The sequence below is a fragment of the Gigantopelta aegis genome, chromosome 4 (genome assembly GCF_016097555.1).
Source record: "Gigantopelta aegis isolate Gae_Host chromosome 4, Gae_host_genome, whole genome shotgun sequence".
In the NCBI taxonomy this organism is placed as follows: Eukaryota; Metazoa; Mollusca; class Gastropoda; order Neomphalida; family Peltospiridae; genus Gigantopelta; species Gigantopelta aegis.
Window position 1 is genome coordinate 64,351,005 of NC_054702.1, and position 24,308 is coordinate 64,375,312.

The window sequence follows — 24,308 nt, forward strand, 5'->3', positions numbered from 1 at the left end:
ACTTGGTTATCCTTTATGAAACGTATAATAGATGAATGTGGTTTATGTAACATATTCATGTACACAGGTGGTTGTTTTGTGGTTAAAACATGCAGTTAAATGAATAGTATGTGACAAGTACTTACAAAAATGGAATAGTGATAAATTTGCCTCATCAAAATGTATTAACTACAGAATGTTCAAGCATGAATTTAAATTAGAAAATTATTTGTTGAAACTCTCAACAAAAAATGCTTGATTTTTTGTAAACTTAGAACTGGTAATGTCAGACTTCCTATTGAAACCAGTAGATGGTTTAATATTGAGAGAGAAAACAGAATATGTCACTTGTGCAACACTGATGTTGGTGATGTATTCCACTATATTTTTAAATGTACGTCTTTATCTACTGAGCAAAATAAGTATATACCTAGTTACTATACCAACAGAGCAAGTGCAATGACCTTTTACCAGTTATTTTCTACAACTAAAAAATCACTTTTGTATAAACTATGGAAATATTTACAAATTGTCGTTAAGAGGGTCAGTCTTCCGAGTTAATATTACTTAAATATTATGTCCATTACCACTACAGAAAACACTCTGTAACCTATTTTGTTTATATTTTCTCCATACTGCAATCGGTGGAGTTTATGAGAATAAAATTCTTGTCCTGTCTTGTCTTGTCTTGTCTCATTCAGCTCTGCCATTCTTTTGTCACAAAACCTTTTTTGTTGATGATCTTGGCCATAAGCTTACCAGACAGGGGTGTGGAGTTTGGCTGGGTGGGTGCAAAATGAGCTGGCCTGCGATTTTTTTTTTCATCATGCTACCAACAATATTACTTGTAATCCTAATAAAATGCGTAGTGTTTATTTTGCAACCCCATATAGGTGTTTGGCAGCAATGCTAATATGGATAAATGTTATTATGCAGATTCGGGCATTTTCGTTTAATTCAGGATAAAAAAAGGGAGCACGTACGCCAGTAATCTTGGCTGGAGTTTGGTAAATACATACATCCACTTTTTCTTTGTGCAAATAGACCCTTCAGTTTAGGTTTAGCCCTAATAGGTCGGTTGTTTTTATCATCAATATGGTGGACAACGGCCATCTTGGATCTGAATGTCAATATGATATTAAATTGCAAAAATAACCCCACCAGAAGATTAGACACCCTCTAGGTAATGTGAATAGACATCTTACTTGTGATTCTAAGTCCCATATGTCACATGTACCCTGCTGTTGTTAACTTTCATTTATGGTCTCGGTACACTTGCAGTTCCCTTCCGGGCGAGAGTTCATTCATCACGGTCCACTATAGTTCCTTATTGTGAAATATGTTGTGGTTGAAATAATATTCACTTTTAGCAATTGGGGAAGAATTAAAACAATTAGTATTTTTAATGGTAAGCCTTCTAGCTGGATTTTGCCTATGTTATTTAAGGACATGGTTGTATAGCGGAAGAGGCGGTCGGTATGACTCTGTTCCTGAACAGGTGGTTCGGACCGGTACTACAGCCAGATGCGGTCAGTTAGCAAAACACTGAGACGGAAATGTTCTTAATTTTGGAGTAAAAATAAATGCTTATATAATGTATGTTCGCAATGGTGTATATTGTTAGTACCAACGAGAACCCATTCTACGGGCAATCTTCATTTGAAGTAGGGAAATTTAACATGGATTTCAATGGCAGATGACATGTGTAGTGAGACCTATATTTATACCTCTTCCTTATCTTACAGTCAGCGTATGTTCCACCTCTCAACCTGCATGACGATATCCCGGTTCTTATTTCACAAACACACACACACACACACACACACACACACACATAATTTGATCACTGGTATAGAGTGGGGTCATATTTGGCTTCCCCGTGACCAAAGTTTGAACGTGGATTTTAAGTCTTTGGGACCTTTAGAAAAATATTAACCCCCACCCCATGTACCTATCGAAAGTTCCGGCTAATAGATGACTTCGGAGTTCCGAACTGCGCATGTGCGACATTCCAGAAACAGCCGATCAAAGGTCAATACTTCCTAGAAATAGCTTGTTTACGTTGAAAGTACATTGCCGGTGTCTTTTAAATAGACTGGTTAAATACTTGAGAGATGTCATTTGAAGTTTGGAAACCTACCATCGACGTCCCAAACTGCGTTCACCTAACGACAAAAACACAAATACGATAATTACGGAAATACTCAGGACCGTAGCGAACGCCACCCCCCCCCCCCCTACGAGAACTGGAGTCCCGCCCAAAAATGTATAATGTTCCCCCCCCCCCCCCCCATTATAAGTATTTTAACGTTTACCCTAACAGATGGCTGTATTAAATGCTAGTTTATTCGAAACCATTATTTGAAGCCCGCCCTCTGATATTATTTGGCTCGTCTCTGTTGAAACTCGATATTAATTTCAGCATTCGGAAATTTCCGTAAATATTTTTGGCCTAACATGGTACATGTGTTACACGAATGATATTACAAGGCGTCGTTATGGGTATATTCAATTGAGAACCAGTCTATCATGTAAGCAATTATTTTGGCGCGCTATTTTGTCGACTCACAAACTATGACTATCATGGGACGACCTGAGCAAAGAAGAAGGAAGGAAATGTTTCATTTAACGACGCACTCAGCTCATTTTATTTACGGTTAAGGACCACGCAGATATTGAGAGAGGAAACCCGCTGTCGCCACTTCATGAGCTACTCTTTTTCGATTAGCAGCAAGGGATATTTTATATGCACCATTCCACAGACAGGATAGTACATACCACGGCCTTTGTTACACCAGTTGTGGAACACTAGCTGGAACGAGAAATAGCCAAATGGGTCCACCGACCGGGATCAATCCTTGACCGACCGCGCATCAAGCGAACGCTTTACCACTGGGCTACGTCCCGTCCACTGCAGCCAAACAATGGACGCTTTTCTTACGAAAAAGAAACAAGGTATAATATAACTGGTCAATAAAATAAATACTTTTAGGAAATATCAAACCGTGTCTGGCATGATGTGATTGGTATCGGTACCGTAAATATGTTTAACATGTCATACATTTCATTCCGTGTCGAATAAAGTCATTGGTAGAACTTCGATTGCAATACCATTGTCAAACTAACAATCAAGGGGGAGCAAAAGACTTGAATATTATTCACGAATACACCAAATAGAAAACGAAAGCTATGCCCAATACCAAAATTTAAACACATTGATGGGTTGTTTTTTTCCCACGCGCGCGTTTAATGATTCAATTGTAATTTTTTTTAGATTCCTTTTTTTCACAAACTATGAATCCTTGTTTGTTAATGATAACATTATACTCATCATACAGCCCCTCACAGGCGTACAGGCTCCAATTTTTGAGGAGGGTGGACAGGCTTAGTTTTGCCCGAATTTAGAGTTTTTTTTAAAAACCAAACATGCCCGAATCTCGAGAATGTTTATTCACATTTGCATTAAGCACTACCAAACAGCTATAATAGGTTACAAATGAACCACTACGCATTTTACATGGATTACAATTAACGAGTATTAAAGTACAAAATAGAAATGTATTGTTTCACAGTGTAACTAGTTCTGTTCACTTATATGATGGTGTTAGAACATGCGTCTCGCCCCTTGCTTCTGCCAAGTCTGTCAATGATCGTATCCACAGGGCCTATTTTGAGCGATGGTTATATTGGAGTACGATCGCTCTATGTTACGAGTGCGACACTGCTCAGTCGTACCTGGCCCATTGTCGAGCACAGGTAGGTGTACGAGATGTACCCATTTCGTAACCATACGCACGTTCCATATATTTTCGTTTTTTCTACCCATAGGCCTACACATATGCAATATACTCAATTAAGTACATTCATCAATCTTAACGGTTTTACAGTAGGCTAATGTAACAAGACAACGTGTCACACATTTAATGTAGTGAAAGTTTACTGCTACTCTTGTACGCGCTACGACCTCAAAATACCTGAAATAAAATATTAAAGGCATATTGTCACAGACACAGGGTGGGGTGGGGGGTACCTAACCCGGAGGCTCAACCGTCAGGAACGGTCCCATCTGCTTCGAAGAAGAAGACCAAGCCGGCAGGGGCGACTCAGGGGTGGGGTGGGGGTGGGGGCAAAACCGGCGGTTTAGCCGCCGGGGGCGGTCCCTTTTGCTTCGTCGCCCCAACTACTAGGATGCAGCCCACGCCAGGAGCGGCAAAGGGGGGGGGGGGAAGGGGGGTTCAAAGCACCAGCGCCAGTGGATACGGACATGTGGTAGTTTCGACTCCACCAGCCAGCCCATCGGCGTGTCCACTGGTTGTTGTTGCAGCTGTTGCAGAGCGTGACGCCAAGAAGTGGAAAGTGTTGGAACAGAGCCCGCCCGACACCCAGACCAGTACTTGGAAGATCACCTGCGCCAAGCTACCGGCACGTTACCACGAGCGCGTTTAGGGGGGGGGGGGGGGGGGGGGGGGGGGGGAGAGTTAACAGCTTCCTCTCAACTCATCGGCCCCTACATCGAAAAAAAGTTGGAGACCGACACCATCAGGTCAGGGGCAGTACCAGTTCCAATACGTGGATAGGAGCAACACCTACTACATAACATCAGAGCGGAACGGGTGTATCGGCAAGGACTCTGGAAATCAGCCATGGAGAATCCAATTATACATCGAATCATCAAGCTGACCCTGCCGGAGGATCAGGGGTAGCATTAAGAATTTTGTTCCCAGGAGTCCATTTGTTTCCGGTGGACTCATTTGCTCCTGAATTGGCTCAACCTCACCGTGGTGCAGAGGTGTAACATTCTCTTTGAGAATGGCCAATACAACACAAAATGTAAATTTTGAGTAAAAGTCAGTATCTATCTGTGATATTTGTATTTTTGCACAGTTCTTTACACTGTGTTTTTATTTAAATCTTGAATTTTTATATTGATGTTAATCATCACTTTATTTGTTTGCATTACCATAGTTTGACACCCAATAGCCGATGTATTTTTCGTGCTGAGGTGTCGTTAAACATTCATTCATTCATTCATTCATTCATTTCCATGAGTCCATTCTCAAAATCCATGAGTCCAGCTTAAGAACACGTTTCCATAGCTTCAGTCAAGACGAACAACATCAGTTGTATTTAACAGTTGTGCAGTCAATAAAGTTGATTTCATCATGTACCAGTTCTGAGTTGGCATGAAAAAAGAATAAAAGTAACACTTACTGGACTCAAGTAAAATACTAGTGGTTTATTGAACAAAGAATTAATGTGAACTACTCTTCTAATGACTATACATCTGAAAGTCACTTGCCTGACCTAACATGAGATGATTGATGATGACCTTCACTAACTAATGGATATAATTATGACTGGCAAACAGGCAAACAGGTTTTCGAAGACTGTTATTTGAAAGAAGCATTATTTTTAAAAACTATTTTTGTCTGTTCTCAGTTGTACTGCTATTTTGTTATTGAAAGCACATGATTGTCACGGCGTCTGCTGGCAAAACTCTCTTTACAGATACTTGCCAAAAATATATGGTCCTTATATGTTTTAAAATAAAGATATTTCTGTGTATATCTGTTTGTATATTTATTAAAACCTAGACTGCAGCTTATATTTTTTAATCAAACAATTTTATCATTATAATTATTAATTTGTTCAACTTTTAACACAATTGCAAGACATCAGAATTGTTATATTCGTTTTCCTAAAATGTCAGTTAACATTGGTTCTCAAAGACTCCATTTTGTAATTTGTCTTCAAATATTTAAAATATTTTTTATAAATTATTATAAGTAAATGTTTTGTTGAACAGCATACGTGTTTTGATAAAACACTGAAAAGTTTTGTGTTGGAAAGTTTTGGCTGTAAGCTATACCACTAAACATTTCACTCACTGAAATAGGTAACGCAGTTAACAATATTTACTGCTGATGCATGCTACAGTTTTTGTTGCACGTGCGGTCTTTGCTACATGGAGACCAGTTTAGTGCTCATTTGAAGGGTAAAAATACTAATAAAAAGGTAGCTATTTGAATAACAATTGTCTATTTATAAATATAAAGCACGAGTTATGACATTATAAGTTGTAGAAGCATCACGAGGGGTATATGGCTTTTTATGTACCCTCTCTATGTGTTCTTTTACCCCGAGCCGAAAGCCGACATGTTAAACCATATAGCCAAATAATCAAAATAATGCCAGACAATAATTGTTAACACGAAAAATAGATCCATCGATAAACGAGTTTTTAACTTCAAATGTTTGTAATACGAAATTGTCTGAAACAGATATTAATTAAAAAACCCCAAAAAACTTCTTTTTTTTTATTACAAATGTATGTAGTAAAAAAATAAAAAATATTAAAAATAAAAAACAACAAGAAATTACAGACGGGGTATAAGAGAATTTGGCTCCGCCCACAGGGGTATAAGGGATTTGTCCAACGGCAAACAACCAATGAGATTAAAGAATTTTACATGAAGGCGAGATAACAATCGTTGTAAATAATGAGTTATGACGTCACGCGTATGTAGTAATCGTCTAGCCCTCGGGTCGGACAAATTTATCTAGCTCTAGGGTCAGACAGCTTTTTCTAGCACCGTGGAAATACTGGATAACCCTGTCCAGTGTATCACGTGACTGACTACCTACGTGTCCGCGGGTACATGACGTCATTATCTGTGTGTCTCTTCGTCATACCCAGCTCACAACAATGAACCCGGAGATAGGTTGCAAATATAAAACATAATTATTATTTGTAGGACAGCCAATTAAGAATACTTTCTTGCTTCTTAATAATTATTTCTTAACTTCCAGAATATTATAATTATATAAATTCATTCTGAAACCTGACAATATTCGCAGCCCATTGTAAATTAGCAAAGTAAGGTCTCACTACACAGATCACTTCCGAGTGAGAGTTCATTGATCGTCCACTATAATTCCTAATTGTGACATATGTTGTGGTTCACATATTCACTTCTAGGAATTGGGGAAGAATTAAAACAATATGTATGGTTAATGGTAAGCCTTCTGGCTGTATTTTGCCCATGTTATTTTGTAATATTGTGCATTGAACTTTTGGGATATGGGTGTATAGCACAAGAGACAGCCAGATTGAATCGGTTAATGAACCACCTGTTCGGATCGGTACTATAGCCAGATGCGGTCATATAGCAAAAAACTGAGACGGAAATGTTCTCAATTTTGGAGTGAAAACAAATGGTTATATAATGTATGCTGTTAATCCCAACGATAACCCGTTCTATTGGCAATCTTCATTTGAAGCTGGGCAATTTAACATGGGTTTCAATGGCAGAAGACCTAACCATTTTATTTGATCAAATTACGGGCATAGTCCATTTGAATAGCTTATGACGTCATTACAAAACATCATTGTTGCATTGTTTCTTTACATTATGACGTATTTTTATACAAACGCGAATGCGAATTTTATTTGCCGTGTTGTTATATATTTGAAACATCTTGGTTGCCGTCAAATGAAAAGGCTATTCTGATGGGACAGTCGAAATCAGCGCCGATAAAAATACTCGTTGTTGGACCAGTTGGTGCAGGTATTTGTTTGGAACAATATGTTTGTTTATACAGGCCCGTAGCCAATGGGGGGTGGGGGGGGTGGGGGGTCGGTCGGGTTGGGGTGGGGTGGGGGGGGGGGGTCGGTCGGGTTGGGGGGGGGGGGGGGGGGGTCGGTCGGGTGGGGGGGTGGGGGTGGTCGGGTTGGGTGGGGGTGTGTCGCCCCCCTCCCCGTTACCGGAGACTTTTTTTTTCAACATGCCTCCGGACTCCCATAAGCCTCTCGTGACCATAAGCCTAAACCCCCCCCCCCCCCCCCCCCCCCCCACACACACACCTCAAAATCTTGGCTACGGGCCTACCATGTCAAATATTTTAGGAATATTTTTATTATCAACCCTCATTTTTGCTGAAAATCGCAGTTCCATTGGGGAGTACCCGGCATGCATGCACTGATTGCAACCTATTGTGTATACTATATAATAATTGTATAACAAATAAAATGTATTTACTTACTGGCAATGGATATTAGTATTTGCATAAATAACCAATGTCACATATTACTATTGTTTTTACTCCGTAAATAGTTCAAGGTGCACAACGAACCTTTATTTTTAAAACAATGTAACATTAATTATACAACGCTTTGGTGTCGGTCCCTTTCGTTTTATCCGTGGTGTCATATATTTAGACAACAGGCAGGTCTGACCTAAATTATAGCGATTGCTGAATGGCTGAATGAAATTACGCCTACAAATGACATATAGTTCAGCAGGAAGTAAATTAGAACATTGTTTTAAAAAGTAACACCCACTAACATTTAATACTAATAAAGTTACAATATAAATATACTCTTCAAAAAAAGTAGGGGAACTCTAATAAGAATTTACAATTGCCAAAATTGTAAGGTATATTAGCTGTGGGGGAAAATATGATAATAGTGAATTAACTGGGCAAACATTACAACCGGTAGTTCAGTATTATAGTAGGTTTTATGACCACCAAAGATCTTGAAGGACGAATAGGGTCAGAAGTGAAATTTAAAAGTTGACTTTTTTTTCCCAGTCAATCGCTAATTCAAACAATAAAAATGACGAAAACAAAACAATAACAACTGTATGATCTACAGTATGAAAAAGATTGACAGAAATAATGTTCCACAGTGATTAATGGACCGTCCTGGAAATTGTCAAAATCGAGAATGACACCCCCACGCACGTGTACGGGGCAACTGTGTGATGCATGTGCAAACAATGAAATGTGTGTCGGTGTGTTGATAAACAGACCTGGACGTTCTTTACTAGGATGTCTGTGGTCAAAACGTATGTTCGGTCTAATAGTTGATATTAACATTAATATTTCAGCTTCCCCTACTTTTTTTGAAGAGTGTTAGCAGCGTTAAAAAGGACGCTTATAACAAGGCCCTCGGGTCATGGCACACCATAGGCGTACGGGCTCCCAATTTTATAAGGGGGGTGGGACAGGCTGATTTTGCCCGAATTAAACGAAAATGCCCGAATCTGGATAACAACATTTATTCATATTAGCATTACTACCAATCTGATTAAAATTAGCTCTACTGGTCTACCAATAGATCTAACAGCATTGCGTGGACTCCCATGTCCAGGTGACATTTCATCTATAATTAAATTTTCTTTGCGCCTATACACTTTACGGCAATCTGATTGGTCCAGAGGTGCTTACTTTTTTTCGTTCATATTTCGATGAACCGAAAACATTTAAGCCACGCCTACCCCCCCCCCCCCCCTCCCCGACTCGCACTACTTTTGCGCAACAAGCCGGATTATTCTGGCAATCATATTTAGATATTTTGAAGAAAACACACGTGAAAGCTACAAAAAATTTATACGATAAATTAATGGAAAATGCTATAGCAGAGTAAACATGTAGATATATACGCATTGATTAAAACAAAAAAACGCACCCAAAAACCCCAACCTCTTCGCTAATCATGACATGAGACTCGGTCGGTGGCCAAAGAAATCATGTAGGAAACTTCACTTCTGTAACTTACTTGTAAGCGATGTTCTACAGCTGTTGGCGAAAATTATACGGTTCCACCAACAGCATAAATGTTAGACACATTCTCTTCGTTCACTTTCATAAAATATAAACTGAACACGAATAGGACAATTCCTTCCAATATAACTAAACGATCCGTAAAAATGCACAGCAGCTAGAGGAAATGACGTCATTTACAAAAAAAATCACCTGATTCAAATGATAGTGAATGAACGTTCGCGTTCTTACGCGACATAAGTATCAATGAAGTTTACACAAACAATACTACAGGCATATTTAAAGCTAAATAAAATAAATTCAGTTATGTATTGTTAAAGTATGCATATAAATTTAATTATAAGATAACCCGAATTATTTTTCGGTTCATGCAAGTATGAACCGAAAAAACGATGTGCACACTTTTGTATGACCCTCTACGCGGGCTCATACAATGTGCACATCGTTTTTTCCACCAACTGATGTTTTTTTCTAAAAGGATGAGGCAATTATAACTGGTATTAAGTCTATCTAAACGAGAGACCGGCCTCGGTGACGTCGTGGCAGGCCATCGGTCTACAGGCTGGTAGGTACTGGGTTCGGATCTCAGTCGAGGCATGGGATTTTTAATCCAGATACCGACTCCAAACCCTGAGTGAGTGCTCCGCAAGGCTCAATGGGTAGGTGTAAACCACGAGCACCGACCAGTGATCCATAACTGGTTTAACAAAGGCCATGGTTTGTGCTATCCTGCCTGTGGGCAGCGCAAATAAAAGATCCCTTGCTGCCAATTGGAAGAGTAGCCCATATAGTGGCGACAGCGGGTTTCCTCTCAAAATCTGTGTGGTCCTTAACCATATGTCTGACGCCATATAACCGTAAATAAAATGTGTTGAGTGCGTCGTTAAATAAAACATTTCTTTCTTTCTTTCTTTATCTAAACGAGTTAGGTCCCTTGGAAAAACTACGCTTGGGACACAAACGCTAGTGTCGTGGTTAAGCCATCGGACATAAGGCTGGTAGATTCAGGGTTCGCAGCCCGGTACCAGCTCCCACCCAGAGTCAGTAAGACCACTACACCCTCTTTTTCCTGACTAACCACTAACAACTAACTCACCGTCCTGGACAGACAGCCCAGATAGGCTAGCTGATGTGTGTGCTGCCAGGACGGCGTGCATGAACCTTAATTGGATATAAGCACGAAAATAAGTTTAAATGAAAAAATAACACCACAACCGACCTCGGTTGTGTCGTGGTTAAGCTATCCGACATAAGGCTCGTAGGTTTTGGGTCCGCAGCCCCGTACCGGCTCCCACACAGCTAGTTTTAACGACTCACTGGGTAGGTGTAAGACCACTACAACCTCGTCTCTCTTACTAACCACGAACCACTAGCCCTCTCTCCTGGACAGATAACCCAGATAGCTGAGGTGTGTGCCCAGGACAGCGTGCTTGAACCTTAATTGGATATAAGCACGAAAATAACTTGAAATGAAAATAACGCCACCAACTGATGTCACCAACAAAGGAAGGACGGAATGTTTTATTTAACAAGACCACTGAACACATTTTAATTACGGTTTTATGGCGGCGGACATAAGGACGACACGCATATTGAAAGAGGAAACCCACTGCAACCACGCAATGGCCGAAATCTTTCCGATTAGACAGTAAAGGACTTTTTATATGCAGCATCCCACAGACAGAATAGTACATACCACGGCCGTTGTTACACCACTTGTGTAGCACTGGCTGGAACTATAAATATAACAATGGGTCCACCGACGAGGATCAATCCAGTGGTTGCAGGATAAATATATTTAAGGACCACACAGATATTGAGAGATGGCCCGCTGACGGGAATCAATCCTAGACCGCCCGCGCGTCAAGCGAACGGTATACTATTGGGCTACGTCCCGCCCCAATGACAGCGATAATGAATAGATCCTATAAATATATACACCACGTGTACCAGTGTTTTTCTGAGACGTTTTAGTTTGTCGATGATAATAAGCTTAGCATATATAATGAATGGTACCAATGATTTACCGATTCTCAACCACAATCAGTTGTCTCAATCACTGTTAGACAGCTGATACATGTCGCCGAGTAAACAAGCATGCTTTCGCCTTTTTAACTTCTCATATAAATAATTTGTCAGTGTGTCTATATTCACCGACTATGGTAGTTTAGTGATACAAGCATGCTGTCTTGGGCACACACCTCAGTTATCTGGGCCGTCTGTTCAGGACAGTGGGTTAGTGGCGAGTTTGTTAGTGGTTAGTCAGCGACAAGTCGATGTGGTGACCTTGTATCTTACCCACTGAGCTGTTAAACTATCTGAGTGGAAGCCGGTACGCCAGCAGGAGCGTGGACTTCTGGATTGGTTGATGGGTAGAGCTCAGATTAATGTGGATCTTTGGTAATTAAACAGGCGACAAAGCGCACCCAAATAGACCACAATAATTGTACTATGCATTAACATCCATTATAATTACACTCATTTTTATATATATATATGACAGTGGCGGATTCAGGATTTAGTTAAGGTCTCACTACACAGATCACTTCCGGGTGAGAGTTCATTGATCACGATCCACTTTAGTTCCTAATTGTGACACATGTTATGGTTCACATATTCACTTCTAGGAAATGGTGAAGAATTAAAAACAATATGTATGTTTAATTATACGCTTTCTGGCTGTATTTTGCCCATGCCATTTTGTAATATTGAGCATCGACCTTTTGGGACATGGGTGTATAGCGCAAGAGACAGCCGGAGTGAATCGGTTAATGAACCACCTGTTCGGACCGGTATTACAGTATTACAACCAGATGCGGTCATATAGCAAAAAACTGAGACGGAAATGTTCTCAATTTTGGAGTGAAAATAAATGCTTATATAATGTATGTTCGCAATGGTGTATGTTGTTAGTGCCAATGAGAACCCGTCTTAGTTTGAAGCTAGGCAATTTAACATGGGTTTCAATGGCAGATAACATCTGTGTAGTGAGACCTAAGGTGAGTTTCACCAATGACACCAAGGTGGGTTTCACCAATAACCACTATGACATATTACTGCTGTTTTTACTCCGTAAATATTTAAACGTGCACGTCGAACTTTGTACAATATGCACGAGGCCCATGTGGCCCTTTTCTGGTCCCGCCAATGTTTTTACAACTGTTCTTTCAGGAAAAACCTGCTTGGTCCAATCATTGCTTTTGGGAGTTGACTCAGTCAATTATTTAAAGCCAACAGAGAGTTATGAGGTCGCGTACATCAGATCCCGTAAGACTGGTGTATGGTACGAAGTCTATGACATTTGTGGAAAACCGGCCGGTCGTCCACACCGCAGAGCCTTCTATGACGAAGCTCAAGGGGTCATCCTCGTGGTCAACTGTTCTGACAAGGCTAACACGGCTGACATAGAAGAGGCCAAGCAAGACCTGGACGAGTTGGTGGGAGCTTATGACTTGGATAGAATTCCATTCTTAGTAGTAGCAAACAGGGGTAGATGTCACAGTAAGTATAACAATAGCTTATGATTTGGATAGAATTCCATTCTTAGTAGTAGCAAACAGGGGGAATTGTCACAGTAAGTATAACATAGCTTATGAGTAGTAGTAGCAAACAGGGGGAATTGTCACAGTAAGTATAACAATAGCTTATGATTTGGATAGAATTCCATTCTTAGTAGTAGCAAACAGGGGTAATTGTCACAGTAAGTATAATGACTTGGATAGAATTCCATTCTTAGTAGTAGCAAACAGGGGTAATTGTCACAGTAAGTATAATGACTTGGATAGAATTCCATTCTTAGTAGTAGCAAACAGGGGTAATTGTCACAGTAAGTATTATGACTTGGATAGAATTCCATTCTTAGTAGTAGCAAACAGGGGTAATTGTCACAGTAAGTATGACGATAAACTGTAGCAAGTGCTGACAAAGACTATATTATATACTTTACGGGGATTTAAAAAATTAATTTTAATTTTTTATTTTGTTAGAAAAACACAAAAAACCCAACAACCCCAGTCCGCGAGTACACCGTATACGCAGCAGCGTATTCGTTCAGTAAGCATAACATGTGAATACGCCAAGAATACGCTGATGCGTCACCTTGTAAATTTGTGTCCATGAAAACGTCACGAATACGCAGAGGCACAAATTCAAGTAGCCTATCCATACTCTCGCAAATACTCAAGAATACTGTTCGATATTTTCCATTATCTTCTTATATTTGCTCACACATTAACGGTCAAATGTGTTGTCTTGGTCTTTTGTATTCGTTTATACGATAGCATTTTGAGAACTACAAAATAGTACTTAAAAAAAGAGTAAAGTTTGTTTTATTTAACGACGCCACTAGAGCATATTGATTTTTTTTATCTTATCATCGGCTATTGGACGTCAAATATATGGTCATTCTGACACTGTTTTTAGAGGAAACCCGCTGTCGCCACATAGGCTACTCTTTTACGACAGGCAGCAAGGGGTCTTTTATTTGCGCTTCCCACAGGCAGGATAGCACAAACCATAGCCTTTGTTGAACCAGTTATGGATCACTGGTCGCTGCAAGTGGTTTATACCTACCCACTGAGCCTTGCAGAACACTCACTGAGGGTTTGGAGTCGGTATCTGGATTTTAAAAATCCCATGCCTCGACTGATATTCGAACCCAGTACCTACCAACCTGTAGTCCGATGGCCTAACCACGACGCTACCGAGGCCGGTGTCAGCTGCTTAACACCTATGGGTCAATGCCGGTAGATACTGGATTCAAACTGAATCCGAGACATAATGCTTCCTCGAAGTGCTTAGGTCGTACGATCGAACCTCCTCGATGGACCCATTGTATTTCCCCCACCCCCGTCCGCTACTTGTTTATCAAAGTCCGTGGTATGTGCTGTCCTGTCTGAGGAAAAGAGTATATAAAAGATCCACTGATGTTAATGGAAAATTGTTTGTATTGGTTTGTGTGTGTGTGTGTGTGTGTGTATGTATGTATAAATGAATATATATATGTATGTATGTGTGTAAGTATGTATGTATGTATGTATGTATGTATGTATGTATATATATATATATATATATATATATATATATATATATATATATATATATGTATATATGTGTGTGTGTGTGTGTGTGTGTGTGTGTGTGTGTGTGTGTGTGTGTGTGTGTGTGAGTGTGTTGTTTTTCCCCCTTGATTGCTTTTGTATGCTTTTAAATTTATTTATTGAAAATAAGAGCTATATCGCTGATTGACACAGATATATTTACGCTAGCAACTGTATATCAAAGACAACGATTTACACTTTAATGTATGTGATTTTTTTTTTAGCAGACTTGATTCCCAATATGTGTTGGACATCTCCATCATGTTTTTTATGAAGCGGATCAAACTAACGGGACTTCTCTTTAACAATCTTGTAATCTGATCAATGGCCCAAACCATTTTACGAAGTCGTTATAGCCTAACGACAGACATCACCGGGAACAGGTAAGGTCGGGTTTTAACGTTTTAATGTGGGCATTCGCCCCAGTTCACAAAACAGATATCAAAGATTGTTAATTAATGTCACACAAATATATTAATAAAGTAAACAATTAAAAAAATAGGATACACATATAAAATATTTATGTATTAAGCAATTTGAATACTCAAACCATACAAAAAACACTATCAAAAATAGCCTACACTATGCATATAACGTGCTTTGTTTCAACCATAATAGCAAAGCTTATTGTGAGTCATGCATTTATATCAAATACTTCGAAGATTATTCTTGTGCATTTTTGCGTGAATACGTCGACAATACGCAAGCGGATTCGTATCGTTTCGCACTGTGAGTGAAGCCGAATTATCTATCTCATTAAACTAATCTTATAGAACTCGCATGTTTTCAGAAGGAATGTGACATTTATTGTAAAATAAAAGCTTTAATAATCTTATGATAACTGAAAACTGTATGCCACAAAAGGTTATTTTTAAGCCGCGTTCACACCAGCGTTTTCAGAACAAAAAATGTTAGCAATTTTTCCGGTCTAAATTGATACGAACTAGTTTAAGTTTGGTACCATCAAAAACATCGGACCAGGCTCGGACTAAATTTAGCTCTGGCTAAATGTCGCAGTGTGAACGCTAATCGGTTCCAGGTACGAGCTAAATCGTAATTGGCACGGCTATGGATGACGTTGCACACAGGTATTCTGGGTGACTCGCAACTCATCAAAATAACCCGCAAGACTCCTTTGGTGGCAATTCGACCACCAAAGGAGCAGAAAAATCTTTAAATGTCCGTACGTAGCATTCTTCTTCGTCATATTTTCACCTAATCTACCTTAATTTCATTACATCATATTTTCCATTTACGTCATTACAAACGGACACGGAAGTAAGCGCCAAGATAATACTAGTAATCGCTGCCATGATAGAATACATAAATAATAAACAAAATTAATGATCATGGTAATATATGTAGCATTAATACCAATAGCGATCTAGAAACTATCATCGTTTAGGTACTATTACCGGGAGTGTTAATATAACAATACCGAGAAGGTTTCCTGGGGTTACGTCATAGCCAAGCAGACGACAAGTCTATGTTCTCAGTGAATAAAAGCCAGTTATCATTTTTAAAATGAGTTTGTTGAACCAGAACATTTCAATCACGAAGAACCTCAAGTCGAAAGTAAACAGGAATTACACTTGAGCGACGCCTAACGGTTACACGTTTTGTTTGTAAAAGTGTGTGAACGCACCACTCCGATTCAGTCGGGACAAAATGTAGTTCGTACCAGGTCCGGACTACAAAATGCTAGTGTGAACTCGTCTTTATAGCGGTTTGTCCAATCAAATATATTAAAAAAACCAAAAACGTTTATTTTTAAAAATAAAATTAGAATTTTTAAAGGTAAAAAATAGCATTCCTGTATCATCATACTAGGTTTTTTGTTTTTTTTAAACAGCTTTAAGACAGGGCTGAGGGCTACGAGGTTTTTATTTGAAGGTTACAAGTCTCAAAGCTTGAAATCATGAATGATTAGATGCTTAAGCATAAAATTGTATAATTACATTATAATATTTATCTCCATAGGATATACATAGAGGATACTCACCGAGTGTCTTGTGATATCATAATTTATCAACTCGTGTTGATAAATTATGATATCACAAGACACGATGGGGGTATTCTTTTTATCATCCATTATCATTCTTATCATTTGCGACAATTGCAAACAATATCAGTAATGTGGGTTGAATGTCACTATATTTGACAGCAGTAAACCCGTTAACAAGCAGAACAACAATGGCGTGACGTCACTAATGAAAGGTTTAGCTGAAACTACGCAGTGACGTAACAAAAGAAGCGGTATCTCCTAGGAGAATATCAGAGAAGATATCGCAAATTATATAGTGCTTGCTATATCTCCTACTAAAGCCTTTAATTATGGATGATAAATTCAACATATCGGTACAATCATTATATTATTTTCAGTGGCAGAAAAATGTAGTAAGTTTGTGATTACACGTTTGTACATGTTGTAGATGCTCTAACTGTGGATGAGCTCAGAACTACTCTCAAGCTGGATACGATGCTGGCCTACAGGAAGTGGTGGATCTGTGAAATGAGACCCAAATTTCAGTGTGATTTTGACAACATTATGGAAAAAATTGATCACTTTGTGGAAAAAACGAAGAAAAAACGAAGGCAGTAAATTTAGAAATAAAAACGATAGTTTGTCGCTTTATTTACTTATTTGTTTATTTATTCAATTGTTTATTTAGTTACTTTATTTACTTAGCCTATTTTTATTTTATTTTTTTATTATTATTTTTTACTATTATTTTGTATTAACCAATACAAAAAGAAATAATGCTGTACGCCAGGGTTACTCGGTTACTGCGGAATAGTGGGTTATATAGCCCAGTGGTAAAACGCTCGCTTGATGCACGGTCGGTCTGGGATCAATCCCTGTTTGTGGGCCCATGGGTCTATTTCTCGATCCACCCAGTGTACACCGACTGGTATATCAAAGGCCGTGGTATGTGTTATCCTGTCTGTGGGATGGTGCATATAAAAGATCCCATGCTACTGATGGAAAAATGTAGCGGGTTTCCTCTCTCAGACTGTATATGTCGAAATTACGAAATGTTACTCGATGATTAATCAATCAATGTGCTCTAGAAGTGTCGTTAAACAAAAACAGAATTTATTCAGTGTGGTTCGAAAGAATCGCTGTTTGATGGGAGCTTTATTGTTTCCTTTTTATTCGGTTAATGTATAGGCGTACGGGCTCCCATTTGTGTGTGTGTGTGTGTGTGTGGGGGGGGGGGGGGGGGGAGGCTGGGTTTTGCCCAAATTAAACGAAAATGCCCGAATCTAGAAAAAAATTCATTTAATCATATTAGCATTACTACCAAACAGCTATATAGGGTTGCAAACAAATCACTACGCATTTTTACATGGATTACAACTAATTTCGAGGGTAGAATGATGGAAATACATGGTAAAAAGGTCTCGGGTTAGCACATTTTGCCAGAATATCTGTATAATATTTGCCCGAATTTGAAGTTTTGTTCCAGCCTGTCTCGTACGCTTATGGGTTTATGTCACATGCATAGGTTTGTGCAAGATTTGATACTCATGTCACCATACACAATGTTTATAACAAAGTGGAGATAGGGAATTATTATCTAGGAGAGCTTAAGCTTCCCTGCGCCAATTTGGATCATCACTTCATATCTCCACTAAATTAAAGAATGTCCTTAAAACATTTGTGTATGATGACATGACGAGCTCAAATCTTGCAGAAGCCCTGGGTAAAATGTGATATCAATAGAAGAACGAAGAAACAACGAAACTCCTACCATGTAAGCCAATTTGTTCACCTACATTCAGCTCTGCCATTCCTTTGTCACACAACCTTTTTTGTTGTTAATCTTGGCCATAAGTGTACCAGACGGGGGTGTAGGGTGTGGCTGGGTGAGTACAAAATGAGCTGGCCTGAAACCCTTTTCACCATGTTTTTGTCATCATGCTACCCACAACATTAATTGTAATCCTATTAGAAATGCGTAGTGTTTATTTTGCAACCCCATATAGGTTGTAATGCTAATATGGATAAATGTTATTGTGCAAATTCGGGCATTTTCTTTTAATTCAGGATTGTACTAGAAAGAAAAAAAGTGCGTCATATCTAAACATGGATAAAAATTTGCTGGATACGCTCAGTGTAGTGGAGATAAAGCGGGCGCTTAAGGCCGAATTAGTTGAAATCGCGAGTGAGCTAAATCATTAGGCGATATAAGGACAATTATTATCCAGGAAATTTTTGGTGATAGGCCTGTGATGGAAGAAAGTGAGATTGTTCCAGAGATAGAGATAAATGATTTGAGTGTTGAACAACAGTTAGCTTTTAAAAAGCTTGAGTACGAAAGAGAAGAACGTGCATTAGATAGAGAAGAGAGAGAGAAAGATAGATAGAGAGAGAGAGAGAGAGAGAGAGAGAGAGAGAGAGAGAGAGAGAGAGAGAGAGAGAGAGAGAGAGAGAGAGAGAGAGAGAGAGAGAGAGAGAGAGAGAGAGAAAGAAGATAGAGATAGAGAAAAAGAAGATACAGATAGAGAGAGAGAGAGATAGAGAAAAAGAAGATAGAGATAGAGAAAAAGAAGATAGAGATAGAGAAAGAGAAGATAGAGGTAGAGAAGAGAGAGTTAGGGATAGAGAATTCCAGTTAGAAAAATTAAAAGTGGAACATGAGTTAAGGTTGAATGCTGAAGAGGTTAGACGAGAGGCAGGAAATGGGTTTAACATGTCGGATGCTTATAGATCAGTGCCTGTATTTGACGACCAGGAGGTAGATATGTTCTTCCAACTTTTTGAACGGGCCGTCAAGCAGCTAAATTGGCCTCAGTCTAGTGGACATTGTTAGCCGTGTCAAGGTTTAAGAGAAAGGCTAGCTTAGCCTATAATTCAATGAGTGATGAGATGGCTAGTCAGTATGAACTAGTTAAGTCTGCAGTGTTGAGGGCTTATGAGTTGCGACCTGAGGATTATCGTTTACGGTATAGCGAGTTGAAAAAAACACAGGGTCAGTCTTATAGTGAGTTCGTGGCTAAGAAAGCAGGGTTGTTTGATAAATGGGTAGTTTCTCATCAAGTAGGGTCATATACAGAGTTACGGGAATTGTTGATCTTGCAGGACGTTAAAAATGGGTTGCCAGTTAGCTTACGTATTCATTTAGAGGATCGTGATATCAAAAAGATAGAGGATGCAGGCATAGCGGCAGATGACTACGTTTTAATCCACAAAGCTCAGGCAGTACAGGGTAGTTCTATACAACAGGGGGATAAGAAGAAATTTCAGCCAGGTTTTTTCCCCGGGAAAGTAACTATCGGAGGAGAGTCATCTAGTTGGTCAGCTAGTCAGGCAAGGAAGTAAGGATAAACCTGCATTATCAGCCAATGCACGACCTTTTCGTCCACATTGCAGTTACTGTAAAAGGGACAACCATCTTGTCGGGGACTGTTTTAAAAGGAAACGCGATAATGCGCAAGTGGTCGGTTTAGTGAGGTCAGCTCCGTTAGCGAGAGAGTTATTGGTTAGTCCCATGGCAGAGAAAGTAAACCCGTATGTGTCCACTGGTATGGTTTGTGATGTGAAACAAGAGTTGAGTCCTAAGGCAATATCAATCTGTCGAGATACAGGGTGTAGCCAGTCTCTTATAACGTCAGATTGTTTAGCTGGTATTGAGAATTCAGTTACAGGACGTAGTTTGGCCTTAACCTCGGTTACTGGGGAAAATATGGTTGTCCGGTTACATAACGTTTTGTTGTGTTCGAAGTTTGTGACGGGACCAATCGTTATGGGTGTTGTGAAGGACTTGCCTTTTGAAAACATAGGAGTTTTGTTGGGTAACGATTTGACTAGTCAGTGTTGCCAGCCGCAAGGTGACCAATTGTTAATTGAAGACAGCCCTTTACAAATAGAAAAGTGTGAGGTTGATGAGATTAGATATCCTGCGTGTGTAATGACTAGGGCTATGGCCAGAAGGGTAGCACGAGACCCAGAGGATAATTGTGATTTGTCTGATACGTGTGTGAGCCATGAAATTGGAGTGGATGAGGTTATCAGTAAAATGGTAGATAAGTCAACTGAGGAACTAAATGTGGTGGAAGCTGTTGACCTCCCGCAGAGGGTAAATGAACCAGTTGTGTTTGATAGAGGGGCCTTACCTTGTAATAGACAAGGGTTAATCCTAGAGCAAGGGGCTGATCCAAATTTGTTGGCAGCTCGCACTACATTGTTAACTGAGGGTGAGATGGAGGATCAGATGTCAGATTATTATATGGACAAGGGAGTATTAATGAATAAGAGTGTGGACAAGGATAATGCCGAAAACCTGCTGATTTTTGTAGGGAGAGTTAGAGATAGGTTGTGGCAGGCGACCGAACTAGCTAGGAAGCATCTGAGCTATGCTCAGAGCAAAATAAAATCAGTATTTGATAGGAAGGCTAGGAGTCGGGAATTTAAACCAGGGGATAAGGTGCTGCTGTAGTTTCCCATTAAACAGGGTTCATTGCAGAACAGGTATTTCGGGCCATATGTTGTGCACACACGGGTTAATGAGACAGGGTATGTGATAAACACTCCTGATAGGGATAGGAAAAAGTAGGTATTGTCACATCAATTTGCTAAAAGGTTATGTTGACAGACTGCGACCGATAGTTTCCAGTGTGTTACCTGTCCAGATTGAGAGTCACTCAATTTCCTGTGATGACGCCAGGACTGCAGAGATCAAATTAACCAACAGCCAGATTCTAGCAGACTTGAGTTCTTATCTACAGCACCTTGACAGCCCTCGGCGAGCAGAGCTGACTACGTTGATACAAGACAATGTTTCCATTTGTCAGGACTTTCCAACGGTTACCAATACCTTAATCCAGGATGTGCGCTTGGAACCCAACGCTACACCGATTCGACAGCATGCCTATCGGATAAACCCTGTAAAACGTGCGGCACTAAAGAAGGAATCGAAGTTCCAGTGGTCAGATGAATGCGAGAAGTCATTCAACCGTCTCAAGCAGATGGTCTCCTCGTCTCCCGTGGTGGGTGACAGCACCAGACTACCGAATGCCTTTCAAGCTGGCGGTGGATGCCAGTGACGTGGGAGCTGGAGCTGTACTGTTCCAAGAAGATGAAAATGGACTGTACCATCCTAATGAAAGCCACCAACCAGAGAGTTTTGAGATGCAGTCTTCTTCTGCAGGAATTCCCAATTACCATTAAACATATCAAGGGCACATCCAATGTAATCGCTGATGCCCCTTCCCGAAGTTGAACGTTGTGATAATGTGTTGACATTCTCGGTTTCTGTTTTTGTTTTTATATATACTAGTGTATACCAGGGACTCAGAGACTCAGTGTGATTACTGGTAGTCACCTTATTACTATGTGTTATAAATGCCCGGATGTGTCGGTTAACGCACATTTTGTTTTGTTTAAATGTAGTATATTTCCCTAATCATAGAGTAGAGGAAATATCCTTTTTGAGGTGGGTGTGTGTGACGGAACATGCTCTTATCTTTTCGCCTGTGGCGATGTCCATTGTGGTGTGGGCTAGCTCTGCCTACCAATACACACCAGAGGCATCAGGTGCAGCTTGGTTACGTAATACCTTCGGGAGTTCTGTCCTGCGACCGTGGTTCAACATAGCGAACTGCAGACGGTCAGTCTGGACATCTAAGAAAATAAACCGTCTCTGGGACTTGGGCTCGCTTGTAGAAATAGCACATCATAGCGCTAGGTCCCGCTTTGGGCGCGTTGTTGCCTCCAGGCGTTGTTCACTGTCTCCGGGCCAGTCTGGGGTTTTTTAATAAATAGCCAGGGTTTTAGATAGCTCGGGGAGAAACATTGGGAACGCTGCAGGGGAACGGACGCTGTCCACTGAACGAACTATATCAGTTCAGACCGGACTTGGTAAATATATATTTCTGCTCTGTTGTATAACCTTGATGTGATTGATGTGACTTTAATTATTTTAATACTGTATTATACCAATATTCTTTAGACAGTGTCTCCGGTAATCTTGCAAAGTAAATTGTAGGCTTCACTGTTCGAATATATTTATAACGAGTATTTGGTAAGATAAAGCTTAGCTGGTAATCCAAGAGGACCTAGGTAAATTGTAGGTTATTGTCTTTATTGTGATATGTACCAGTATTAATTCTGTATTACAAGGTTACTGAATGAGTATTTAAGGGTTAAGTAAAAATTAACCAGTGAGGGATAGAGTTTATTCCTGATTAATTAACACTGGGTTCTGTATCACACGGGTGTGTGTGTATCACGGTGAAGTGATTAGAATATTGTGTAAACTAGACACCTAATGATTAAATAATCAAGTGATTAGTTCTGGGTTGTTAATACATCGTTGTTGTTAATTAACTTAACTGCGACAAGTGCATTTGTCAGCGTTAGTGTTAATACAGATTCTAAAGTGTATTGTGTTTTGTTGTGTTTTCTAGTGAACTAAACGTGCTACATAGATATATATTTATATCAGATCTTATCTCTGATTACTCCTAGAGCCGGGCCACTCGGGTAGTAGCCTGCCCGATACAGAGAGATCTAATAGATATACAGTTAGGAGAGATATTGGGATAATCGTGTTTTATTCAGTTACGGGTATTATAGGATCCCCGTGACAAGGATAAAACAAAATAAATATAAAAATAAATAAATAAAGGCTGTAGGAATATAACATACATGTAGTTAGACAATCGACTATTGGTTTTAGTATTTAGCCTATAGTGAATGTTAAGTTTATCATTGGTATAGCTTTTTTGACACACCATTTTGAAACGTAGCCGTGTATCAAAATTAACCTTTTGTCATCACTGCACAGCATAATGAATTGATTTTATACAAAAGTTCAGTGATCTGCAATGCATACCTTTACCCGATATTCATCTCTAAAGTGAGACGTTAAAAAAAAATCAAATGTTGAGGTAAGGCAAATTCATACATGGATGAGTTGTTTTTGGTCGACTGTTTAGAATTTATTTGTCTAGAAAATAAATATAACACCATAGCTCATTATATCTGTGTAGTCGGTGCAAATTTTCTAGGTTTTTCTTCAAACCAGAAGTAAATAGGTATAGGCCTACTCGATGCTCTCTGTCAAAGTATGAATCAATGGACCCGTGACCTCTCCCAGAACTCCGAAGGGTCTATTCGTTGAAATATACGACGCGACTCAACTTGTTGCACAGGAACTAACAGTAAATTGCCCCTTTTACAAAATCCAAGAGGGGTTGTGTACAAGACAACGAAAAGCTAGCACCGCCGTAGGCCTACTCACCCTGCTAATGCCACAACGACTTCGCCAACTAAGACGATGACATGAATTGTCTTGATTTTCGTTTCGACTTATTTTCGTGCTTATATCCAATTAAGGTTTAAGCACGCTCTCCTGGGCACATACCTCAGCTATCTGGGCGGTCTGTCCAGGGACAGTGGGTTAGTTGTTAGTTGGTTAGTGAGAGAGAAGGTGTAGTGGTCTTACGCCTAGGTCTACCCATTGAGTCGTTAAAACATGCTCTGGGTGGGAGCACATACCGGGCTGCGATCCCTGTACCTAACCGACATTATGTCCCGATGGCTTAATCACGACACCCACGAGGGCCGTGTCTCAGATAAGTAGAATGTGGTGGGTTCGCCCATAGATTGAACGTCGTGAATAAGCAGGTGTTTTAACAATTTATGATGAATTAGCG

The 24,308-nt window shown here is 39.7% G+C and overlaps 1 protein-coding gene across 2 annotated transcripts; it reads left to right on the plus strand.

Annotated features, from left to right (window-relative positions):
• The first annotated feature begins 7,366 nt into the window (after positions 1-7,366).
• Positions 7,367-17,280, plus strand: LOC121372179 (ADP-ribosylation factor 6-like). 2 transcript variants are annotated; one of them, XM_041498462.1, is made up of 4 exons: positions 7,367-7,547; positions 12,718-13,047; positions 14,870-15,028; positions 17,078-17,280. In XM_041498462.1, exons 1-3 carry the CDS (start codon positions 7,490-7,492, stop codon positions 14,917-14,919), a joined length of 438 nt encoding a protein of 145 aa, XP_041354396.1. In that variant the 5' UTR covers positions 7,367-7,489; the 3' UTR covers positions 14,920-15,028; positions 17,078-17,280. The 2 variants fall into 2 exon arrangements, with proteins under 2 accessions (XP_041354396.1, XP_041354397.1); XM_041498463.1 differs by having other exon boundaries at positions 14,873-15,028.
• Positions 17,281-24,308: the final 7,028 nt, after the last annotated feature.

Bases quoted from the DNA above. Each gene is read 5' to 3' on its own strand.
- LOC121372179 (XM_041498462.1), top strand. From the start codon at position 7,490: ATGGGACAGTCGAAATCAGCGCCGATAAAAATACTCGTTGTTGGACCA. The intron at 7,548-12,717 runs GTATTTGTTTGG...CTGTTCTTTCAG, and splicing joins TGTTGGACCAGTTGGTGCAG to GAAAAACCTGCTTGGTCCAA. The intron at 13,048-14,869 runs GTAAGTATAACA...TTTTTTTTTTAG, and splicing joins AAACAGGGGTAGATGTCACA to CAGACTTGATTCCCAATATG.